This window comes from Apteryx rowi, unplaced genomic scaffold, assembly GCF_003343035.1.
Source record: "Apteryx rowi isolate R43461 unplaced genomic scaffold, aptRow1 scaffold_250, whole genome shotgun sequence".
Lineage (NCBI taxonomy): Eukaryota > Metazoa > Chordata > Aves > Apterygiformes > Apterygidae > Apteryx > Apteryx rowi.
This window is the reverse complement of record NW_020448864.1, coordinates 1,272,149-1,292,177: the sequence shown is the minus strand read 5'-3', so window position 1 is coordinate 1,292,177 and position 20,029 is coordinate 1,272,149. Positions and strand designations below refer to the sequence as shown.

At 39.3% G+C, this 20,029-nt stretch overlaps 1 protein-coding gene across 1 annotated transcript; it reads left to right on the top strand.

The window, feature by feature from the left end:
• The first annotated feature begins 425 nt into the window (after nt 1–425).
• Nucleotides 426–5,363, top strand: LOC112966627 (hyaluronidase-4-like). Its single transcript, XM_026066951.1, has 3 exons — nt 426–1,379; nt 3,729–3,818; nt 4,959–5,363. Exons 1-3 carry the CDS (start codon nt 426–428, stop codon nt 5,361–5,363), a joined length of 1,449 nt encoding a protein of 482 aa, XP_025922736.1.
• The last annotated feature ends 14,666 nt before the right edge of the window (nt 5,364–20,029 follow it).

Sequence of the window (20,029 nt, the reverse complement as noted above, 5' to 3'; positions counted from 1 at the left end):
CTAAGATTTGATTTGATAGTTATCTTTGTTACTATTGAGAGATTTGGGGGAATAAGGTAACCATTTCTTCATCAACCTTTTCAGCTACAACAGCTGTGGCTACTAAGACACCCTGGGGCCCACTGAAGTGATGGTAACATCCTCAGTGATTTCAGAAGGATTTGGATTGGCAAAACCAGCAGCTGCTGCTAATTTCTGCAGTTACACTCCACAGACCAACACAGGTTTGCTTCAGCTGAGAATCTGCCCCCTTTGTTTGGATTAGATTATGACCACTTTGTTTCTTCAGTGCTACTGTAAGACAGTGATACCTTAGAAATGGCTGATACATATTCATATAGCTGTATGTGGAATAAGTAGTAATACCTCTTCTCTTATGCTCTACAGACAATCTGGGAGATCCATCTACTGCTGTCTCTTACATCATGAGAATACTGCCAGAAAATGGGATACTATTATGCATCATTCACATGTTTCAACTCATGGCATGGCTGTGCATAACATTTATCCAGACTTCTTCTCTTGCTCTGAAACCAGCCCGACCACCAGTTTTCCGGAGAAAACCTTTTATAGCTGCCTGGAATGCACCAACGGACCTGTGCTCCCTGAGATACAACATAATACTGAACTTGAAAATGTTCCATATAATTGGAAGCCCATTAGCTAAAGCAAGAGGGCAGAATGTGACCATATTTTATTTTAATAGGCTTGGCTATTATCCTTGGTACACATCACAGGAAATCCCTGTTAATGGTGGTCTACCCCAGAACTTCAGTTTGCAAACTCATCTGGAAAAAGCTGGCCGTGACATTAACTATTACATCCCAGCTAAGGACTTCAATGGATTAGCTGTCATAGACTGGGAGTACTGGAGGCCTCAGTGGGCTCGCAACTGGGACACAAAAGATGTTTACAGAAGAAAGTCCAGGAAACTTATTTCTGAATTGCAAGGGAATATTTCAGCAAATGATGTTGAGCATTTAGCCAGACTTTCCTTTGAAGAAAGTGCAAAAGCTTTTATGAAGGAAACAATTACATTAGGAATGAAAAGCAGACCAAAGGGCCTGTGGGGATACTATTTATACCCTGACTGTCACAATTACAATTTCCATGATCAGAACTACAGTGGTTCCTGTCCAAAGAGTGAAGTTTTGAGGAACAATGAACTTTCCTGGCTCTGGGATAGCAGTGCAGCCCTGTATCCTTCCATTGGCATTAAGAAATCCCTTGGAAACAGTCAAAACATTTTGCACTTTTCTCAGTTTAGGGTGAATGAATCCATAAGGATTTCCTCCATGACATCTCAGGATTATGCTTTGCCTGTATTTGTGTACACTCGACTAGGTTATAGAGATGATCCTTTATTCTTTCTGTCTACGGTAAGCTATTGCTGGAACAATGTGGGCTACATTAATGCTTTAACCACTCTTGCAGATGGTGCTTTGGGATGGGAACACTCCTAACTGGGCCAGCTCTGCTGATTCATGTTAATTGTCCACATGCTTTAAAGAGCTCAATGTTCTGAAAGAAAATTTAGGTCTCAAATATGTAGATTTTTGCTTCAGTTCATCACTGTGCTATACTCAAACATTAATTTGAAGGGATTAAAAGGATTTCAGCAGTTTGATGTAGTACACCAGAGATGGTTAATACATTAATCCTCCCTGATGTGCTTTCTTCTGCTCAGGTATGCAATTACTAACTAATCCCCAGATAGCTTTCCCTTTTATAGAAGGGAAACTGAGGCAGAGATGTTAGCAACTTGTTCAGTGTCACATCAGAATGGGAAATTGAAACCAGGAGTCTTCTTTTCAAAAAAACAGCTTAATTTTTCTGTCACAACCCTGACTTAGTTCTCCCCTGCAGAGAGTGACTACATTACCAACAGGTCTCAAATTCTATATTTTATAGTTCAGAGAGTGAGCTGTGTCCACTTTATAAAGGCTATATTCAGTCTTGCAGCTGAGGTACACAGTCCAAAGTTGGCACCTTGTGTGGGAAGGAGTTTTAGTTCCCTCTATGAGATCCTACTCCTCCCCAGCATTGCTATCACTTACTACACTTCCTAGTAAGGGACTACACTTCTCTCCAGCTTGAAGGCATGTGCCTGTTCTTGGCTGAAGACCTGACTTTGGGCCCATTTGTGCCTTTTGAAGCAATGTGCATGTTGTATGTTGCGGCGGAGGAGGAAGTGGGAGAGTATCCCAGCATAAGGGAAACCTTCACTTGATCTGAGCGGGGCTGGGGGACATGAATGTACCCAATCATTTATATCCATTCTGTGGTCACCCACGCTCTGGATTATTAATTTACCACGTGTGACAGGGGGCATACTCTGGAAACAATGCAGTTCACTTCCTGACAAAACACAGAGATTACAGAAAACAGTCATCTGAAAGCAATGGCCTCTTGGGAATTCTTAGGACTTATTGCACCTCTGGCTATCTACACCACCTTTTCATTGGACTTTGGGTCTGTGCTAGAGAGTTTCCTTTCCAAAACCTGACAGCTTTCTTGACCTAACTCTGAATCGTGTGTGTCACTCAGAATGAAGGTAGCTCTGAATCATTCAGAGGGGAGGACATTGCAAAATTGATGAGTAACTTGCAGTGGATAGCTCCTGGTCAGCATTGAAGGAGGTGTAGACACCCGCTTTGGTGGTTTTATCCAGCTTGCCCTTTAGCTTTGCAAGAAGAGGATAGATGGAAGATAGGTAAAGGTTAAGGACTGCTACAGCTGCTGTGTATCACTTTCCACCTCTTTCCCCTTTTAGACAACCAACTCCTGTGCAATTTTTCTACTTCGATTCTTCATGTGGCCTGCAGTCTCCCTTAAATCTATGATGGTGACTAAGGAGTCACTTGCACACCAATGATCTTTCACCTTCAATGTAAAATGTCATGCTTATGGCATAGTAATTCACTTGTTACTGATCTGTAATCACTGTTCAAATCAGGGAAAAACAGCCAAGCACCAAATACCCTCCCCTTAAAGGTTGTGATATGAGGAAAAAGCACAATGAAAGACATCTCTAATGACACAAACATAGAAAGAACATGAAAATTCAAACTGAAATTCTTAAGATTCCCAGATTGTTGCATTTCTCTTTCATTAAAGATTGCACAATGCCAACATTCTCCTTCCTATAATTTGTGTCTATTTACAATAACTTTTTATAGGCTTTGTATAAGAACTTAAGTGAGCTCTGAAAGCTACTGAAAGCAGCAAGAATAATGCACGCCATCAGAATCATAGCTTTCAGATTTGAGTGGGACTGGAAAATAATTGATTGGCATTGAAAAGTAACTCTCTCCTTCCCCTTATCAGCAAGATATGAACTCATGGAATGATTTTGGGAATTCTCATGTTAAAATCCCACTTTAATAAAAAGATTTTAGTTGCTCCTAGTAAATGCCGAAATATCAGATAATTACAGTTAAATTTTGCATCAAAGCTAATTAAAATGCATTCTTTTCCCAATATTTGTAACTTGCTTATTACCAGCATCTCAGGCAGTACCTGAATTTGCAAAGATCAACCTATGTTTAATTATCTTTGTACTCCAGAAAGCAAACCTTGAGCTATAATAAAAATTAGTTTATAGGGACAGGTAAGAAAAGAAAATGCACTCTGAAGGACTGTCGCATAACAAGATCTTGGCTTGCTTTAGAAAAGCTGTGAAATGCTGAAATATTCTGACAGTCATGTCTTTATTCTTTTCACCGTAGCAAGATCTTATTAGCACTATTGGAGAGAGTGCCGCCTTGGGAGCTGCAGGCATTGTTATTTGGGGAGACATGAATTTAACTTCTTCAGAGGTAAGCCTGTGCCTGATTTAAATGGAATGCGTAACATCCTCATTTTATCCTATTAATAGACAGGGTCTAACTGCATCAGTTCTTCTGAGTACTCGGTACCAGCAGAGCTAACTGCATAATCAGTCTTTGTTGTTCTTGGTCAGGATTACTATGGAACATCCAGTTCCTCCTGGCTCAACAAGGCATTGTGAGGCTTATAGGCCACCAGTGGTAGGAAAGGAAACCAATGGTGAACACCAGGCATTCTGGAAGACAGTTCCTCAATACTTATAATCCTGTGCAGATTCCTTTCCAGCTGGACAAAACACCAGTAAATCAGCTAAAGCCTGATTAGCAGATCAGTCAGGACTAGGACAAGGGTGCCCAGCAATTTGTCTGGTTATGGGAAATCCATTTGCGCTTGTTTGTGGGCATGTCAGATGAAGCAGTCTGTTAAGATCAGATGGAAGGACTTTGGATTACATGATACTGGATCTGGCCTCATTAAACTCAAAGACTGATTTCTGAGGCTGCAACATATCCTGGATACCCACACATCAAACTTTGTCATGAGAAAGGACTTTGTTCTTGAAGCCCTGTGAAACAGGTGTTCTGGGCCACTTCTCTACTGGCAGATAGTGTAGAAAACCTAGCTAGCATGTGAAGGAATGGCTGGAGATAAGTGTTCAGTTGTCCTCAGCAAACTCAACTGCATCAGCCAATTTTTATGAATACTCGGCTGTGGCATCTCTCAGAGTCAATGTGAATAGGAGGGTTGAGCTTCTTTCCAGCTGTGTCAAGCTCCTGGAGCACCTCCATCAGGTCTTGACTCCCACACTCTTGCCACACTATCATGCTGTCATGACCTGCATTTCCAGCATGCATCATGGCTTCTTTCTGGATCTTCAGGCTGTAGTGTTTTCTGGGGAGTACAAATTGCTAAAGACCTTTGCAAATATCTGCACTTCTATATTGGGTTATATTTCCTGTATAAAACCCTCTAATAATCCTTTAAATTAATTAAAGTTAAGTTATCCTGAATGAATTCAATCAGCTTTAATGAGGGCTGCTTGCATAGTGTACATTTTTCAGGTTGAAAAAGAGAAAAAAATAGAGTGGTTAGTTTCACATCAGCTAAATTCTCTTCTCTACTATTTACAGAGCAACTGCACAAAAGTGCAACAATTCCTTGATTCTGAATTAGGGCCCTACATTATCAATGTAACAACAGCTGCTGAAGTGTGCAGTAGGCATCTTTGTCAGGACAACGGACGATGTGTACGAAGAACCTGGAAAGCCCAGGCATATTTACATTTGAATCCTAAGAACTTCAGAATAGAAGCTTCAGAGGACCAAGGATTTATTGTGAGAGGAGAAGCATCAAATGAAGATCTGGAAATAATGTCAAAGAAATTTGTCTGTCATTGCTATCAGGGTTATGAAGGAACTGACTGTACAGAAGCTAAAGTAGCTGATGAACGTCCAGGGGACTCTGCAGATTTTGTCTTATGCAGAAGGTTTGCAGTGCTCTGCCTGCTTTCTTTGCCTTTCATTAGTGTGTTCTAATGGCTGCTTAGTCAAAGGACTGGTTAGTCAGTTGAGAGGGGTGATGGAGAGGAGCTTTCAAAAAGACTCGCATGATCTCCAGCTGGGGGCTGAAGGTGTCTCACTAACATGGCATGGTGTGGACCCAGGATTTTGTAATCCAAAATCTGCAGCTAATGGCCTGATGCTCTTTACATAATGCGTGAGGAGAATGGGGCACCTTGAAGGCTGAGTCAAAGACCCATGCTCTGAATAAGGACCTGCCTTATTTAGAGTTAATCAACAGGAAACACAGGTCATAGGAATATGTCTGGACCTCTGTCCCATCTTCTGAGATTAGACTGCTTAGAGAAGCTGGAGGCCAGTTTTCTGTCCACATGACAGCCACAACCATGACGGTGGGTGGAAAAAAAAATAGAGTGGGGTTCACTGCTTTCCTCTTTAAAAAGAAAAAGATAGACTATCCATAGCTACCTCTTGTGGGATAACTTATTGGATAGAACTTTCTCCCAGAAAACGAGGATGGGGGCGAGAAGATCTAGTTTCTTTTCCATTTGGGTGGATTCACGCCCATTTTTTCCCCTTTCACATCCATCATGCTGGAGGTGTTCATACTTTGAGTCCCCCACCAGGCAGAAAGGAGCACAAGAGTCAGGAGACAGGGAAGAAAAAGAACAAGCAGTGCTCTGGTGATCAGGATATTAACCAAGAAAAAGAAGGCATATGTTCTAATCCCACAACCAAAGACCTTCCTATTTCTTCTATCCTATGACTATTTAAAGTAAAATTAATAAATAATGCTGGGAGCAGGAACTCCATCTCCCCCAGATCTACCTCTATCCTGAATCTGTGACAATACTCCAATGTCTTTTAAAGACAAAGCTAATGAAAGCACCCCTTGGCAATCAGAGATGCAATTAGTCAGGATCAGGCAGGTTTATCATCTTCGACAAGAGACCTATATTTGTCCCAAATACCATTGTAAGAGCAGTCCTTTGGAGAGGGTGGAAATACTGCCAAGGCTCTCCTTCCAGTCAACACCAGAAGAATGCTCTTCTAGAGGTGATTAAGAGCAGGAAGCTTACTTGGCCTGTCTCCAAGGCACTCTGTGAACTTGCAGCTTCCCAGCTTCCCAAGGGTTATGTATTCTTGGAATAGAATTTACTTGCATGAGACAATTACAAATTATTTGGTTTGTAACAATATATATAAAAATATACATATACATATACATATATATATAATGTGCATGTTCAATAAATCATGTCTTTATATTAGCATCTCTAGCTAGATAATGAATAGACAAATAATCATAATACAATTAAGAGGCCTATGAGACCTAATTTCAGCTCCCTATTTTTTCTGTTTGACTCGGGCAAACATTTGAAACATACTCTCTAACTCTGCCCAGAACCTTATCAATCTTATCAGGCTTACACCTTTGTGATTTTACACCTTTTAGGAGCTTTTCATTCCTCAAACATATGCTATTATTCTCATATTCAACCTCAATGAGTTATTGTCATAATAAATATGTGAAATAAAAGATTGTAAGGTGAACAAGCACTATGTTAATGGAGCTCCTGGAGGCAAATGAGAAAAGCTTTAATTATTTTTTTTGTCAGAACTCCTTTGTAAATAGAAATATTTTAAATTCCATTTAAGTTAAAGGAGACTATGGCTACACCACAGAAAATCAATAAGAAATAAACTGAGCTTAGAATACTCGTTCTTAAAAAGAAAAAAAAAAACTAAATGAAATTCAGACTATTTATTTCAAAAAATAGATGCAGGAAAAACATTAAAAATTTTCTAAAGAACATTCTTGATAGCGAGGAAAAGTAGAGATATTCTAGTTGAAAATTTTTTGATGGAACAACTTTCTGCCAGAAACATGCAATCTGTTAAAATGAGAGTGCTGATTGTGGTGGAATTTTTGAGGGAAAGGTGTCAAAATGATTCATTTTCATGTTCTACTTGCCATACTGTAGGACTGAGGTACATACTAATGGGATACAAAATGTCTCCTAATGTTTTCTGAGCAGCATTTGATTAGATGTTAGTTCTGACTCTTCTTGCTATCTTGTTTAAGGCCACGCTCTTACTGCTTATAATAACTAAAGAGACTCACCAGTTTGTAAAACAATTTTCAAACTCTTCTACATATATGTTAAAGCATAGTAACTGCCTATGATATGTTAATGAATCTTGTATACACACTGCAGTATTCCTTGATATCCAAACACAGATCCAGGGATCCAGGCCCAGATTTCTCCCATGCAATTTATCCATTGAACAGAGATGATTAAATTAAAGCTAACCTGCTTGGAGGGTGTGAGAGAGGAAGGGCACCTCCTGAAGATGACTTTAGCTGTGGTAAGATTTAGCTGTTTCTGAGGTAAGTAGCACTTGCGCATCAGTTGTGAAGATGGCAATTTTGGTCAGAGGGGCCTATACCCTACTGCCTCTCCAAGCCAGGTACATAAGCCCTGGTTTGGATCTGGGACACACTTCTCCTTTAGGCAAAGGTACACTATCTTTTTATCAAAGTACAAAATAGGTACCAGATGTTGCTTCCTTTCATTGAGAGATAGAGGGTTTTTTTCTCCAATGACTAAAAAAATTTTCAAGTGCCATCCTGCTAGTCTGCATTCAGAGGAAGACTTCCAAATCCAACTTAAATTAAGAAGTATAATTCTTACTTGTTACAGCCCAGGTAGGCAACAAACGAAGGACAGACCAGTACAACAAAACTGGGCTTTGAAATATTTCAGAAATATCTGTCAAGGTTCAGTCTTTCTCTCCCTCTCTACACAATATTGGCAGGTCTGATGTTTTTGTGAGGACAAAGTAGCAGAGATCTGCAGCATGCTAGTCATCATCTGCACAATGGCACAGTAATGAGATACTTGCTGAACCACAGTAGGAGGTTACCCTACACACATTCTTCTCATAGGAAAAACTGAACTAGGTGCTCTTTCTGACTCTTCTGCTAGCATCCCTCTCCTTTTGAGGCCAGAGATGCAGGTTATGTGAGATCTGGTATAAATTTGTATCAACTGCAGCTCTAAGATCAAACTACCTTCCTTCTGCTCTCCTGTAAGAGAGAACAGTTTCAGTCTTACACCTTTCTGGATTTCTATTTATTTCTTTTTGTGTTTCCTGCTGGCTGTGTTTCATGGTCCTCAGCTTATGTGCTGGGATTTCTAAACCTCCTTCTTAGACGTCTAGCTCTCACAGCGCATCCTATAAAGGATCAAACTGATTATACTTCAGACTGTGGGTTCCTTTCTGGTGTCAATTCCCTTAACAGTTAGGCATGCCAAAACTGAGCTTTATGGTGCATAAATTATTTTATAGATTTCAGTAGAGTTAGGCACTTAAAGAGGTCTGAGAACTTGTGCCTTAGCTCTTAACAGCTGCATGGTTAGAACTATCTAATGTAGCATGTAGAATGTAATGCAGCATGTCATAATAAAGCTGACAGTGGAACAAATTATTCTGCCTGTAGGTTTTTTCCCTGCACAGGATTAGAGCTCAGTTTATGCTATTATACTCACTAAATGCTGATGACAAAACTGACTAATCTCTGCACATTCATGAGAATGCAAGCTTTTAAGGATGATACATGTAAACATACTTTCTCTTGTCATAGTATAAGTTTTGATTCTTTTTTGTTTTGTGAAGTTAAACATTCTTCTGTAATGTCACATGAAAATAAGCATCTGGAATTCAAAGTCAGAACAAAGCAGATAAACACAGAAGTATTTTAGTCAATGCTTTGATGGGTTGACCCAAAGCCCTCTGCAGTCAATGGGAAAATGCATCGAGCTGGGGAGCCTCCCAGGGGAGGACACCACAAGGCTTCTGGAGACTTTCTGGGGCATCTCTTCCATGCTAGAACACTCCTAAAATAGCACAGATGGAAGAAGGGATGCATTATAAACAAAAACAAATTTTGAAAAGGCTTGTGTAGCCTATCTAAAAATACCTCTTTTCTTTGCTATCTGAGTTGCTAAAGGTTTTGATAAGCTACTAAGCATTTAAATAACCAATGCATTAAAATAACCAATAAAATAAACAAAATGACCAGTAAATAAACATGATTTGGTATCTAACAATATTTATTGGTATAGGGCATGAAAATAGCCTTAAATATTCTTTCACGTAGCCAAAAGACTAACAACCATTTAACAGTCAGCTAAAAATATCCATGTATCTCATTAGTTATTGAGACAGTGTACTATCTTCTATACATTTAGTCTCTCAGAAGAGATAAGCAATGTTATTGAAATAGATTAGGAGTTTTGAATGAGAACGGGACATACAGAAAACTTCTCTGACACTATCATCTGCTGATGACCCTCCTAGTCTTTTTAGGAAGCACTTTGAAATGGAAAATCTGCTACTAATTTTGACTTTCAGTTAATTTGGAACCTCCATTTGTAGTATTATGTAGCATTGACATGCTGTCCCACATTTCCCACAGGCTTTATGTTGGTAAAGATATCTTCTGGTTTTGCTTCTATTAACTCTCATCCTGACAAAGGGCAGATGTTTGAAGCTGGCACATGGCTACAGTCATACTGTGAAGTGGCTGTAAAAATCATGGCCTTGTTCCTTCAACTAGATCCAATCAGACAAAAACCATCTGCATGTGTAGCCAGTTACAAGGAACAAATCCAAATAGCAGCAAGGTTAAGTTAGTGTTTCAAATTAAATAAGAAATTCTGATCTGGTGTAGGCAGTCCTTGTCTGAACCATCCTAGCTTATTCAGTACTAAACTGTTTTCCTCCTATTAGCCTGGAGGCTGCTGAACGGTACTGCTATACCTTTTTGTCCATGTTTACTGCTTCATCTTACAGACCGGGATTTTGGTTTATTATTCAACCAGTTCCAGATATTTGGGTGTTGATGTTAATCCCAGGTAACTGTCTTTTGACTGAGGCTTTGCTGCATATCAGTCTGACAGCCAAGTGCAAAATAAATTTGCCTCGGCCTAATTCAGGTGCATAACTCCCTGAAATGATGGCTAAACTCACAGCAATAACACTATTAAATAAAGCATTTTAAACACTCTGCAGATTGTGTTACATATTCATTTTTAATTGCATTCTGCATTGAAATTGATGGGAGTAGGGCTCCTAAGTATCTTTAATGAGTTAGATGTTTGTTTTTATTATTATTGTTTTCATGTAGAGGAGATTAAAGCATAACTATTTATCTGGACCTTAGCACTCTCGATGACAGATTATTTTATGCTTACATTGAATAATTTAATCACAACTATTATTGTAATGAGGATATTGGAGCAAATTATAGAGCTCTTGCATCTTTTTGCATATACTTCCACCTTGTGCTCCACTGGAGCACAAGTCTGAGGTAAGCCGTTTTCAGCAAATTACAGAATTACACTTAAATCTTAATTTGTCTTGAAACTTAAATTGCTGTTTTATTAGTAGCTGAATTTCTACTGTGTTCCCCCTTTAATGCAGTATTTTCTGACAAACAGGTGCAGCTAAAATCGGGGAAGAAAAAGATTCAAAGCTTTAGCAGATTTAGAACCCCTGTGGCTTTCCTCTACTATGTGAGCTTAGTTAATGAGGTTGCTTACAGTTTTCATAGCCTGATACACCACACAGAATCCCCCAGAACATGAAATCTCATCCATGTGTGTCTTCCTTAGTAGCTTAAGGTGAGATATTTACTGTTGTTATAGACTTCTGTTCTCTGATTCTTTGGGATTTTTTTTTTGTCCTTTTTTTGCTTGGACTGTTTTGAGAGAGTGGGAAAGGAGAAATAGAATATGAACACAGGAAGCTGATAATCAACTAATAACAAATATGAGAGGAGATTCAGATTCAAGTTCTTTCTTTGCATAGTATCTGACAGAAGTGTTACACTACCATCCTGTTAAAACACCATGTTTTAGATCCTTATTCAATCAAGTTTTGCAGTTCAGCCCAAGTCCCTCCATGAAATAAAGGCAACCTTCTGAATAGAAAGGCAAGACTCAGATATTCCAAGGATAGTAAAGCTGTATGTCTTAATAATGGCATTGAATCTATATTCTGCTAGCATTTCAGGTAAACAGTAACTCTTGAAGGTAGGAGGTTATTAGTTCTCTCTGAAATCTTTGTTTTTGCAAGTATTCTCTCTAAGCAGACAAGCAAAGAAATGTTGAAATCTGCTGGGACTGGGTGCAGTGACACCTTAGATGTAACTGCGGAAAACGTGTCTCTCGCTGACTGTGACCTGCAAAGGCTCGAGCACAGATTCTCTGAAGCATTGTTTAAGGCTGCCTTTAAGCTTGTTTAAGCAGTTCTGAGTTTTCCTATTGCAAGGGAAGTTTTGGATAAGTCTCAAAGAGCTCTTATGCAAGTAAAAGCCTAGCCTTTTTCCAAATCTTCTGGCATAGATCATTGAAATGATCACAGTATTGAAGGTGAAGACTTTCCTAGTCTAAGTGAATGGGACTGGATTATTTCTGAGTGTAAGTGGGAGGAGGGATGGCAGCCCATCATTTAGGGTGAAGTCCTTATTTTAAAAGACTGGGTTTCTGAAATAAAGACTACACCTCTGCTGCAAAGAAAATCAACACCAACTTAACGACCATTCAGTTAAGGCAACATAACTACAAAAGATTTACTTGTGACTCCTGGGAGAGAAGTGGGTGTTTCTATAGATGGTAAAATCCTTTTCTTCAGCTTTCTGAGCATACTGCTTTTATATTAATAATACACATTTTGTTACCCTTTTTATATTCTGCATTGTGATTTATTATATTCTAAATGTAAAAAGGATCTGATTCTATTAAGATCAGAACAGGCTTTGGTTATGTTTTAAATGAGTACAGGGTAAAATAAAAAGGTGTAATTTACAGCCCGTTCTCGCCTTTATCTAAATAATTACAATAGTTTCTGGCTGGTCAAATGAAATATCACTGCTCTATATCAAATAAATCATGTTCTTATCTTGATACAATATAGACTTCAGTAGTGGTGACTTGCTTGCACAATACTGCTGAGAAGATAGAGAAAACTTAGTATGGCTGTATGTCAAGGAACAAGGTGCATACACCCAAAGTTGTTCATCCCCAAATCCCATATGGTTAGGCGACTGAAAGACACATAGGAAAAACTGCGGTCAGAATGACTAGGCTGACAAAAGTTTCCTAAAACATATGGATATTAGAGGCAAGCCTGACATTAGATTTCTCAGAAATTATGAAACAAGTCCAGGCAGTGTTTGTCTCCCAAGACAATGTCTTCATCTGCTACCAGAGAAAAGGCAGGAGCTTCTCTCGCCTTCCTTTAGCGCTCTAATTCTCCCAAGGCCTTTCAGCTACTGGGTCTTCAATTTTCACTAGAACGCTTGTCTGGTATGGCAAAATGTTGAATATTTTGAAAAGCAAAACTGAAAAATGGAATGGAACAAAAATGTAATAACTGTTATGTAACCTTCACATAGATGATATCCACACCAGCTGGGGAATTGGGCTTCACAAAGGATGCAGTCAACGCCCACTGAAAGTAGGCGAAATCTTTCAAATGACTTTGACAGGACTATCAAACTTGCATACAAGAAAAGTGCAGGACTCTTAAAACTGAATTATTATTGATTATGATAAATGACACACATCTGTAAAGGGTAATGATAGCTCAAAATGTAAAATTTGCTTCCACATTTTGCCTGTTATGCCTAAAACTTATGTTGCTACTAAGATCCTAATGCATACTGTTTTTAATACTCAGTAGCTTTTAAGCCAGTTGCATAATGAATCTTATAAATACCTACTTTTTTATAGTGTGTCCAGGCTGTGAATCTTGGAATGCTTTACAGAGTCCAAAACTGTACAGATGGTCAAACTGAGGTCCAGAGAGACAAATTATCTCGGCTCATCTTACAGCTGATCAGCTGCTGAGCCAGGAACAGGACTGGAGCTCCTGAACCCCAAATGAGTGTGCTGCTCCTGAGGCCAAGGAGTGGAAAGGATCCTTCTTCACCACAAACTATTGCAATTGTATTTCCTGCAAGGGAGGACATCCCAGAGGGCAGCACAGGGAGGGTCCAATAGCTCTTTCTTTACTTCATAAGTCTGTAATGGCTCCTTTGGGGTTTTTCTCATGGTTTTTTGAATGTTTGAGGTTAAAAACACTGGCATAGCTCTTATCAAGCCAGCGCTGTTATGACACTTTACATCTGTTGAACCCCTGATCCTGTCTGTTTTCAGAAAAAGCAGCTAAACACAAGGAATCGTTACAGAAATGACCTATGGCATATTTGTACAGGGTACTTTCATTCAAAAAAGTCACATGCAGACCTCCGTAAAAAGAGCTAGAAACATGAATGCAATTGGCCAGGGTTTTCAGAGTTTATGCAGTGAAGCTCAGAATAGTTTACCTGTCTTAACTAGTTTAGCTAAACTGCATCATACCCTTTTACTGGTGAAAGTAGCTTTAATTCACCCTGTTTCCCTTTATTTCTAGAGTGACTTAAAGAGACTTGAGCAAAGGCCCTTTAATTTTGAATAAAGGTGTCACACAGGAGTTTTAATGCAGTCAGTCCCAAACATCTTAAAAACATATCTTTAGTTAGCCTACAGTAGCATTCCCATTTCTTCTCATTAGCTAACTCCCAGTTTTAGCTGCTGAATAGACAAATCCTAAACTACTAACTCTTGATTCTGTGGAAGCAAGCTTTGAAACATGATCCTGAAGCTCAAGGTCTAGAAAACAAGTAGGAGACCACTTAAAAATGTCTGTAAACTCTTTGTAAAGTGACCAACTTTGATGACTAGAATCACTATCGCGATACATTCACAGTTGCTAGCTGACGAGCTTCTCTATGGCTTAGTCTGCGGCTGTGGGATCAAAGCTTCATTTGCACACGTACCTTCATGTATATACCACCAGTGGAATCTGTGAATCTCCTATGTGATGTCTGGTTAATATTTATTTAGTACATAGCATTAAAACCTGAGCTATGGATAAGCACAGTGAGAACTGCGTCTCATCTACTTGCTGTAAATGTTATGGCATATATGAAATCTACATAAAGGAACCATAGTCTGTGCAAAGATGATTACCTTATTGCACCACCAAACCTTGGAATAGAAATCTGCTTTGTCTGTAGCAGAAGATTAGCTTTATCTACATGGTTTGTCTACTTCTTGAATATACTGCCATATCTGAATTTTGCATTAAAATCTTTATATTTTTATGTTCTGTCCTGTTTCAGGATAGGTTAGTGAATAATTCCCACAGTTTTATCTTGTTTTCTGAGTTGCTTGATCTCTCTGACCAAATCAATCAAATTCTTGGAATCAAGCTCCAAGGCAAATGTTAATGAAAAAAAAATGTAGAACTCACTTTTTAGAAATATTCTCCCCTTCCAAATAAAATTTGCTGTTTCCTCAAGAGATTCTTCAAAGAAAATTTGCTCATTAGAAATTTAATTGGACACAGACAGAAAAGGTTCATGAACAGTCACATATTTTTTGAAACCTGCCTAGAGGAATTCGATTACCTAGTTTCTCAAATAGACTTTGTAGCACTAATAATTCACTGTATTGAAATATGGCAAGATAACCTTTCTGATCTTTTCTTTGCTCAGCAGAAGCTTTGATGGTGTAGAAATGACCACATATAGGGAGAGTTACAACTTTTTCATGGTATCTTCTGGGAAAGGATTACTTCCAAAATAAGGTAAACCTTTTGGTGATTGATTGAAAATGAAATCTCACTCATTGCCTTTCCTTATTCCAGATTTCAGTATTTAGTGATTTTTTACACAACGCAACATAAAATCTTTTCAGGGTGACTCAAGCAATAAGAAACATTTTTTTTCCCCCACTTTATCTTTTTTAGTAATGTTGAGTCCCATTGCTGGCTTCCAATATACTTTCTGAATGGTTCTGAATACCTTCTTACTTTGAGGAACTACAGCTAGGAGTCTGCAAAGCTGGTGGAGGGGTGCACAGTGACTGCAGGGCTCTGTTACACTAAAGCAATGGGAGCAACAAACCCAATTTTTCCGTGCACTTAGCTTGCTATGCAGGGAGAAGGAATTAGAAACATAGCCTGTTTTACACTGACAGAAGCAGACAGCCATTTGTTTCCTACTTGACTTGGGAAAAGGAGTTCCTGTGGAGCAGGATTTGTACAGCTCCTTAACAGCTTTGCTCTCCTTCTGCTGAACGGGATTTCGGTATAACAAAAGAGAGAGAAAATCCCAAGAACATTTCTGGTTCTGCAAAAGCATAGGCCTGGAAAGAACTTTCACAAACTTGCTAGTGCTGCCCAAGTGTCCCTGTAGTCTGGTCTTACATAGTACTGCTTTTCAGTGAGTTATGCTTAGCTTGAATACAGAGGCCTAGTGCACTAGTTCAAAAGCAGTCCAGTAAAAAAGTACAAAAAGACTCACTTCATGTCTCTATCTGTCCTTGAGATTTCTGATTCATGCCTACATTTTAGAAGCTTGCAAAGTTTTCCAATAGCCAGTTTTCATTCTCTTTATATCCCCTATCTCTGATTAGGGATATGACTTTCTACAAAGCACTGAGTGCTTCTGTCTGCATACTAGCAGCCCTCACATCTTACTAACTTCAAACACTCAAAAAATATTGGAATTGATTTGTTTACTGTGTCAAAGAGTACATGCTGTAACAAGTGAAAGTGGGCATAAGTAGCATGCCACAGACTGCACTGTTTGCCACCTACTGAGGGACTGGAAGAACTGGATTCTCGCCAGCCAGTATAAAGGTAATGTACCTTTGAGAACAGGTAGTTCTGGTAGTTCTCTCCTACAGAACCTTGCAAGCAGCAGATCTCATCAGAATCGCTAAAATCTCTGCATGGACTTGCTTATTTTTGTTTAAGCCTGCTACTGTTTGAGCTGGCTCATTCAAAAGCTAAGGGTGGGAGTCAGGTGTATCCCATCTGGCCTCCAGCCAGTTCCAGAGGGACATGGCATCCTGTACAACCTGTGTCATATCTGCCAACCCCATGAAGGTACTGGGATACAGCAGGGTGGTTATAATGTCACTAGATGCCTGTATTTAGACAACTGAATCATCACCAAGTGTTTTCACAACCATTTGCACTAGTTTTATAGGGTTTTAACATTCATAAATTTGTGTTTAGGCCAGAAATAGCTGTGTCCTAATGTATGAGGACACTGACAAAGATAGTTTGCTTTGATAAGCTCGTTAATAGATGTGCACTGGTAGCAATCTTAGTAAGCTAAGATGCTTAAGTCTACCATGCAGATGTTACCAAACTCCTAAAAACCTCTGCTCATTTCCTAGCACTCTAGACCCTGGCATTCCTTCTGCACAACAGGCTTTCCTAGTAATATCTCATCATCACCTGACTCCTTCTGCTACCTGGATAACTGCGCACCTAAGATTTGGTGGGATTCTCTAGAAGTCTCATCTATCTGACCTGCAGAGGGTGTTTTGGTAAGTGTCCTTAGAGCCTATCTCCTGGACACCTGAGGAAGAGCCAGCTAATACTGATGAACTCCAACTGTATCTCATTTTATTCGACAGCCTAGTATTTTGGTAAATTCATTTGAAAGACCTGGTTTCTGATCTTGTTTGGAATCAGAGGCTTAAACCCAAGAGTCCTGCAATTCTACCTATATGGTTTTTGGACATTCTGAAGCAAATTTTTCATGCTTTCTGTTAATGCGGTTCTACTTTGGGTAAATCATTAGATGCTATTGGGCAAGAGAATGAAGCTGGAAATAAAAGATTGATTCAATAGCCCAGAGGTTAGGATGTTCCTATATGATAGAGTCACAACTTCAGGGCTCTCTTCTAATGGTAGTTAGTATTTAACTAAAATGTCCCCACTTCAGAATAATAGAGAGTGTGACCCTTGCCCAAGAATAAGTACAGACAGGAAATAAGAACACTCTCCTAGGACACAGTAGGCCTGGATTTCAGTTCCTGCTCCAAGTCAGGAAGAGTACAGAGCTGAAAACATCTTGGCCAGCCTCTAGAGCTGAAAGAAGCACAGGTCAGGAGTTCTTGGTTCTTCTCTCCTCCAGCCCCAGCATCTGCCCTAGAAGAGCCAGGCCACTCCCTGCATCTTATGGCTGAAGGTTCCACTGTGTAGCAAGACCCCAAAAAGCTGTAGACTGTGTGTTACACTACCCAAGTTACTGCCCAAGACTGATCCCACTATCTGCTGTTGCCTAGGCTAAAGTCTTGGTTCAAAAGCTCATTGATTCCAATGTTCTTCTACTACAAATCGTAACTGAATTTTACACTATCATCTGCATGATGAAGTGTAGTGAGTCTTTAGATAATGATGCAACAAAATAAGAAGTACTCTTGTTTAAACATTACAGTGACAGGAAAATTAGATAGATTTTAGATTAGATAGACCCCAGTGCAGGCCATGCCCTCATTGATGGTGGCAGTCCCAGAGTCTGGACACAATGGGCAGGGCTGGGTGCTGGTAACAGGATCCATGAACGGCCCCAGAGGAGATGAGTGACAAACCAGGTTTGGAGTCATCAAGGGAGTCCAATCAGGAGCAGCAGGAGATGGGGCTGGAAACAAGGCTACAACATGGGTCCAAAGGGCCCATCCAACTGAAACAGCCAGAGAGAGGACTGGAGACAGGTTCACCTACAGTGTAGTTCAAGACAGACTGACAGGCCTAGTCTGAGATGAAATAGGGTCCTGGGCCATGGGCAGGGGTGGGGAAGGCCCCAGGGGAGGCCAGTCAGGGCTATTGGTGTGCTCAGGGCCCTGAGAGAGAAGTGTTTGAACCCCTTTTGTCAAACAATCACCAAGACATGAGAGAGAAGGGTACAGTTATGAAATCAGCATCATCCGTGAGAAGCTTTGGAAGTGGCAATGCAAGTAGCTCTCCTAAAATCTCGGTGTTGTAGGAAGAAGGATCAAGTTCTCTAAACTCCCAGTAACGTGCCCTAGTTGGGTGTTTATTTTGAGAAAGGAAAGACAAGAGAGTTTTTTGGAACCTACAGATAATACATTTTTTAAAAGATTCCCTCCCTTTAAGGTGAAAGCTCTGTAGCCTGTGTTTAAAGTGCTGGATTAGGATCTCTTGGAATTGTTCTTGCTTCTATTCCTAACATATTTTGCAGCCATAGGAAAGTCTGTGATTGTTTTTACCTTCAAAAAGTTGCTTTCTTTATTAAGCTTTTGATCTGTTGTGGAAATACAAACGCCAATTACTCCTAATACAATTTATTTGCTTCACTGGAATTTACATATTTATTAAAGCACTGTCTGCCTCATTTAATCTTAGAAGTGAATATAAAAGAGTCAGAAATGTAGAGACATAGAAATACAAGGAAAATGAAAACAGATTTGAGGCAATATCTTCTAGTAACAAGCTAAATTAAGTGAAAGAGTAGTTCTACTACACAGATCCTCTATGGACAAACTTAGAAAACCCTTCAAGTCAGTTAGCCTCTTAAAGCCATGAAATTTTGCTTGCATATGTACAGTCCTTTCATTTTTAGCACATTTTAGCAAAAAGCCTCAGATAGTCTAACCAGACACAGAAAGTTCAAGAGCTTCATGCACAGAAACAGCAAGTAACTTAAAATATGTATTGCTCCCTTTGGGAAAAAACATCTGAACTCTGTAAAGAGTACCTATTAAATGCTATTCTGGAGGATACTGAGCATTGTTTCACAAGTATATTGTTGTGTTTGTTGGATTTATTTACAGTTATGTTGACAGGCCTACTATAAACATTACAGCATTGATTACCTCTCTTGACAATGTTAGTGTTGATAACAAGACTGTGTTTGGGTTTTATTGTGTACATTAATTCCCACTGGTCTGTCACTGTATGCAGTAAAATATTGACTTAATAGACATAATTAGAGGGTGCAATATTAAAAATAATTATCAGGATTGACACATACTCAGGATGTTGTCTTCCTGCTAAATTAATGGCAATAGTAAAGGTAACAAGATTTCAAAAAAATCATGTTCTTTTCTTAGAGAGACAAAGTTAGGGAAAGAATTTGATGCTAGTAAGTAAGTGAACTCAATCTGTACAAAATGGCGGAGTCCAGAAATCATTGCCAGCTCATTGTATTTGCACATGCGGATGGCAATAAAGAAAGCATTGTCACTTGAATATATCTATTTGAAGGTACCACAGTCATCTTTTGTGCAGTTGAGCACAAAAGAATATTTTTTCTTCTGTTATTACACCACCTATTTTTGACCTAAGGCCTTCCTATGTCAGAGCAAGGCAAGTTGTATCCCTGTTTATAGAAATTTGGGGTGCCATAGGTTCAGGTAAGTCTGTTTTTATCATTAGTTCAACTTGTATGCGGAATAAAACAACCCATAAAATAAATCAACAAAGCAAGATTTTACAAGTAAGAATGCAACTTTTTTTGATTAAATCATAAATAAAATCTCACCTATCAAAAACTCCCCCTTTTCTCTTTCCCAACAGGATGAGTAAGTACTTCTCTTTAGAAAAGTGTGACAGGGAAGCAGACAATCTGTTAGAAATTCAGTTGCTTTTCCCCCTACATTAAGACCCTGAGGGGAAAGGCTCCAGCAAATGAGTGTCCCTGACTCACAGCACTCACCACCTGGCTGAGTAGCAACCAAGAGGAGGATCTAATTCTACCTCATGCTAAGAGAAAGATGTCAATGCCATGAGCACTGGTTTGACTC

Excerpts from the sequence above, each read along its gene's own strand:
- LOC112966627 (XM_026066951.1), top strand. The coding sequence starts at position 426 with ATGAGAATACTGCCAGAAAATGGGATACTATTATGCATCATTCACATG. Across the intron at positions 1,380-3,728 it reads CTTTATTCTTTCTGTCTACG|CAAGATCTTATTAGCACTAT; the intron begins GTAAGCTATTGC and ends TTTTCACCGTAG. Across the intron at positions 3,819-4,958 it reads TGAATTTAACTTCTTCAGAG|AGCAACTGCACAAAAGTGCA; the intron begins GTAAGCCTGTGC and ends TACTATTTACAG.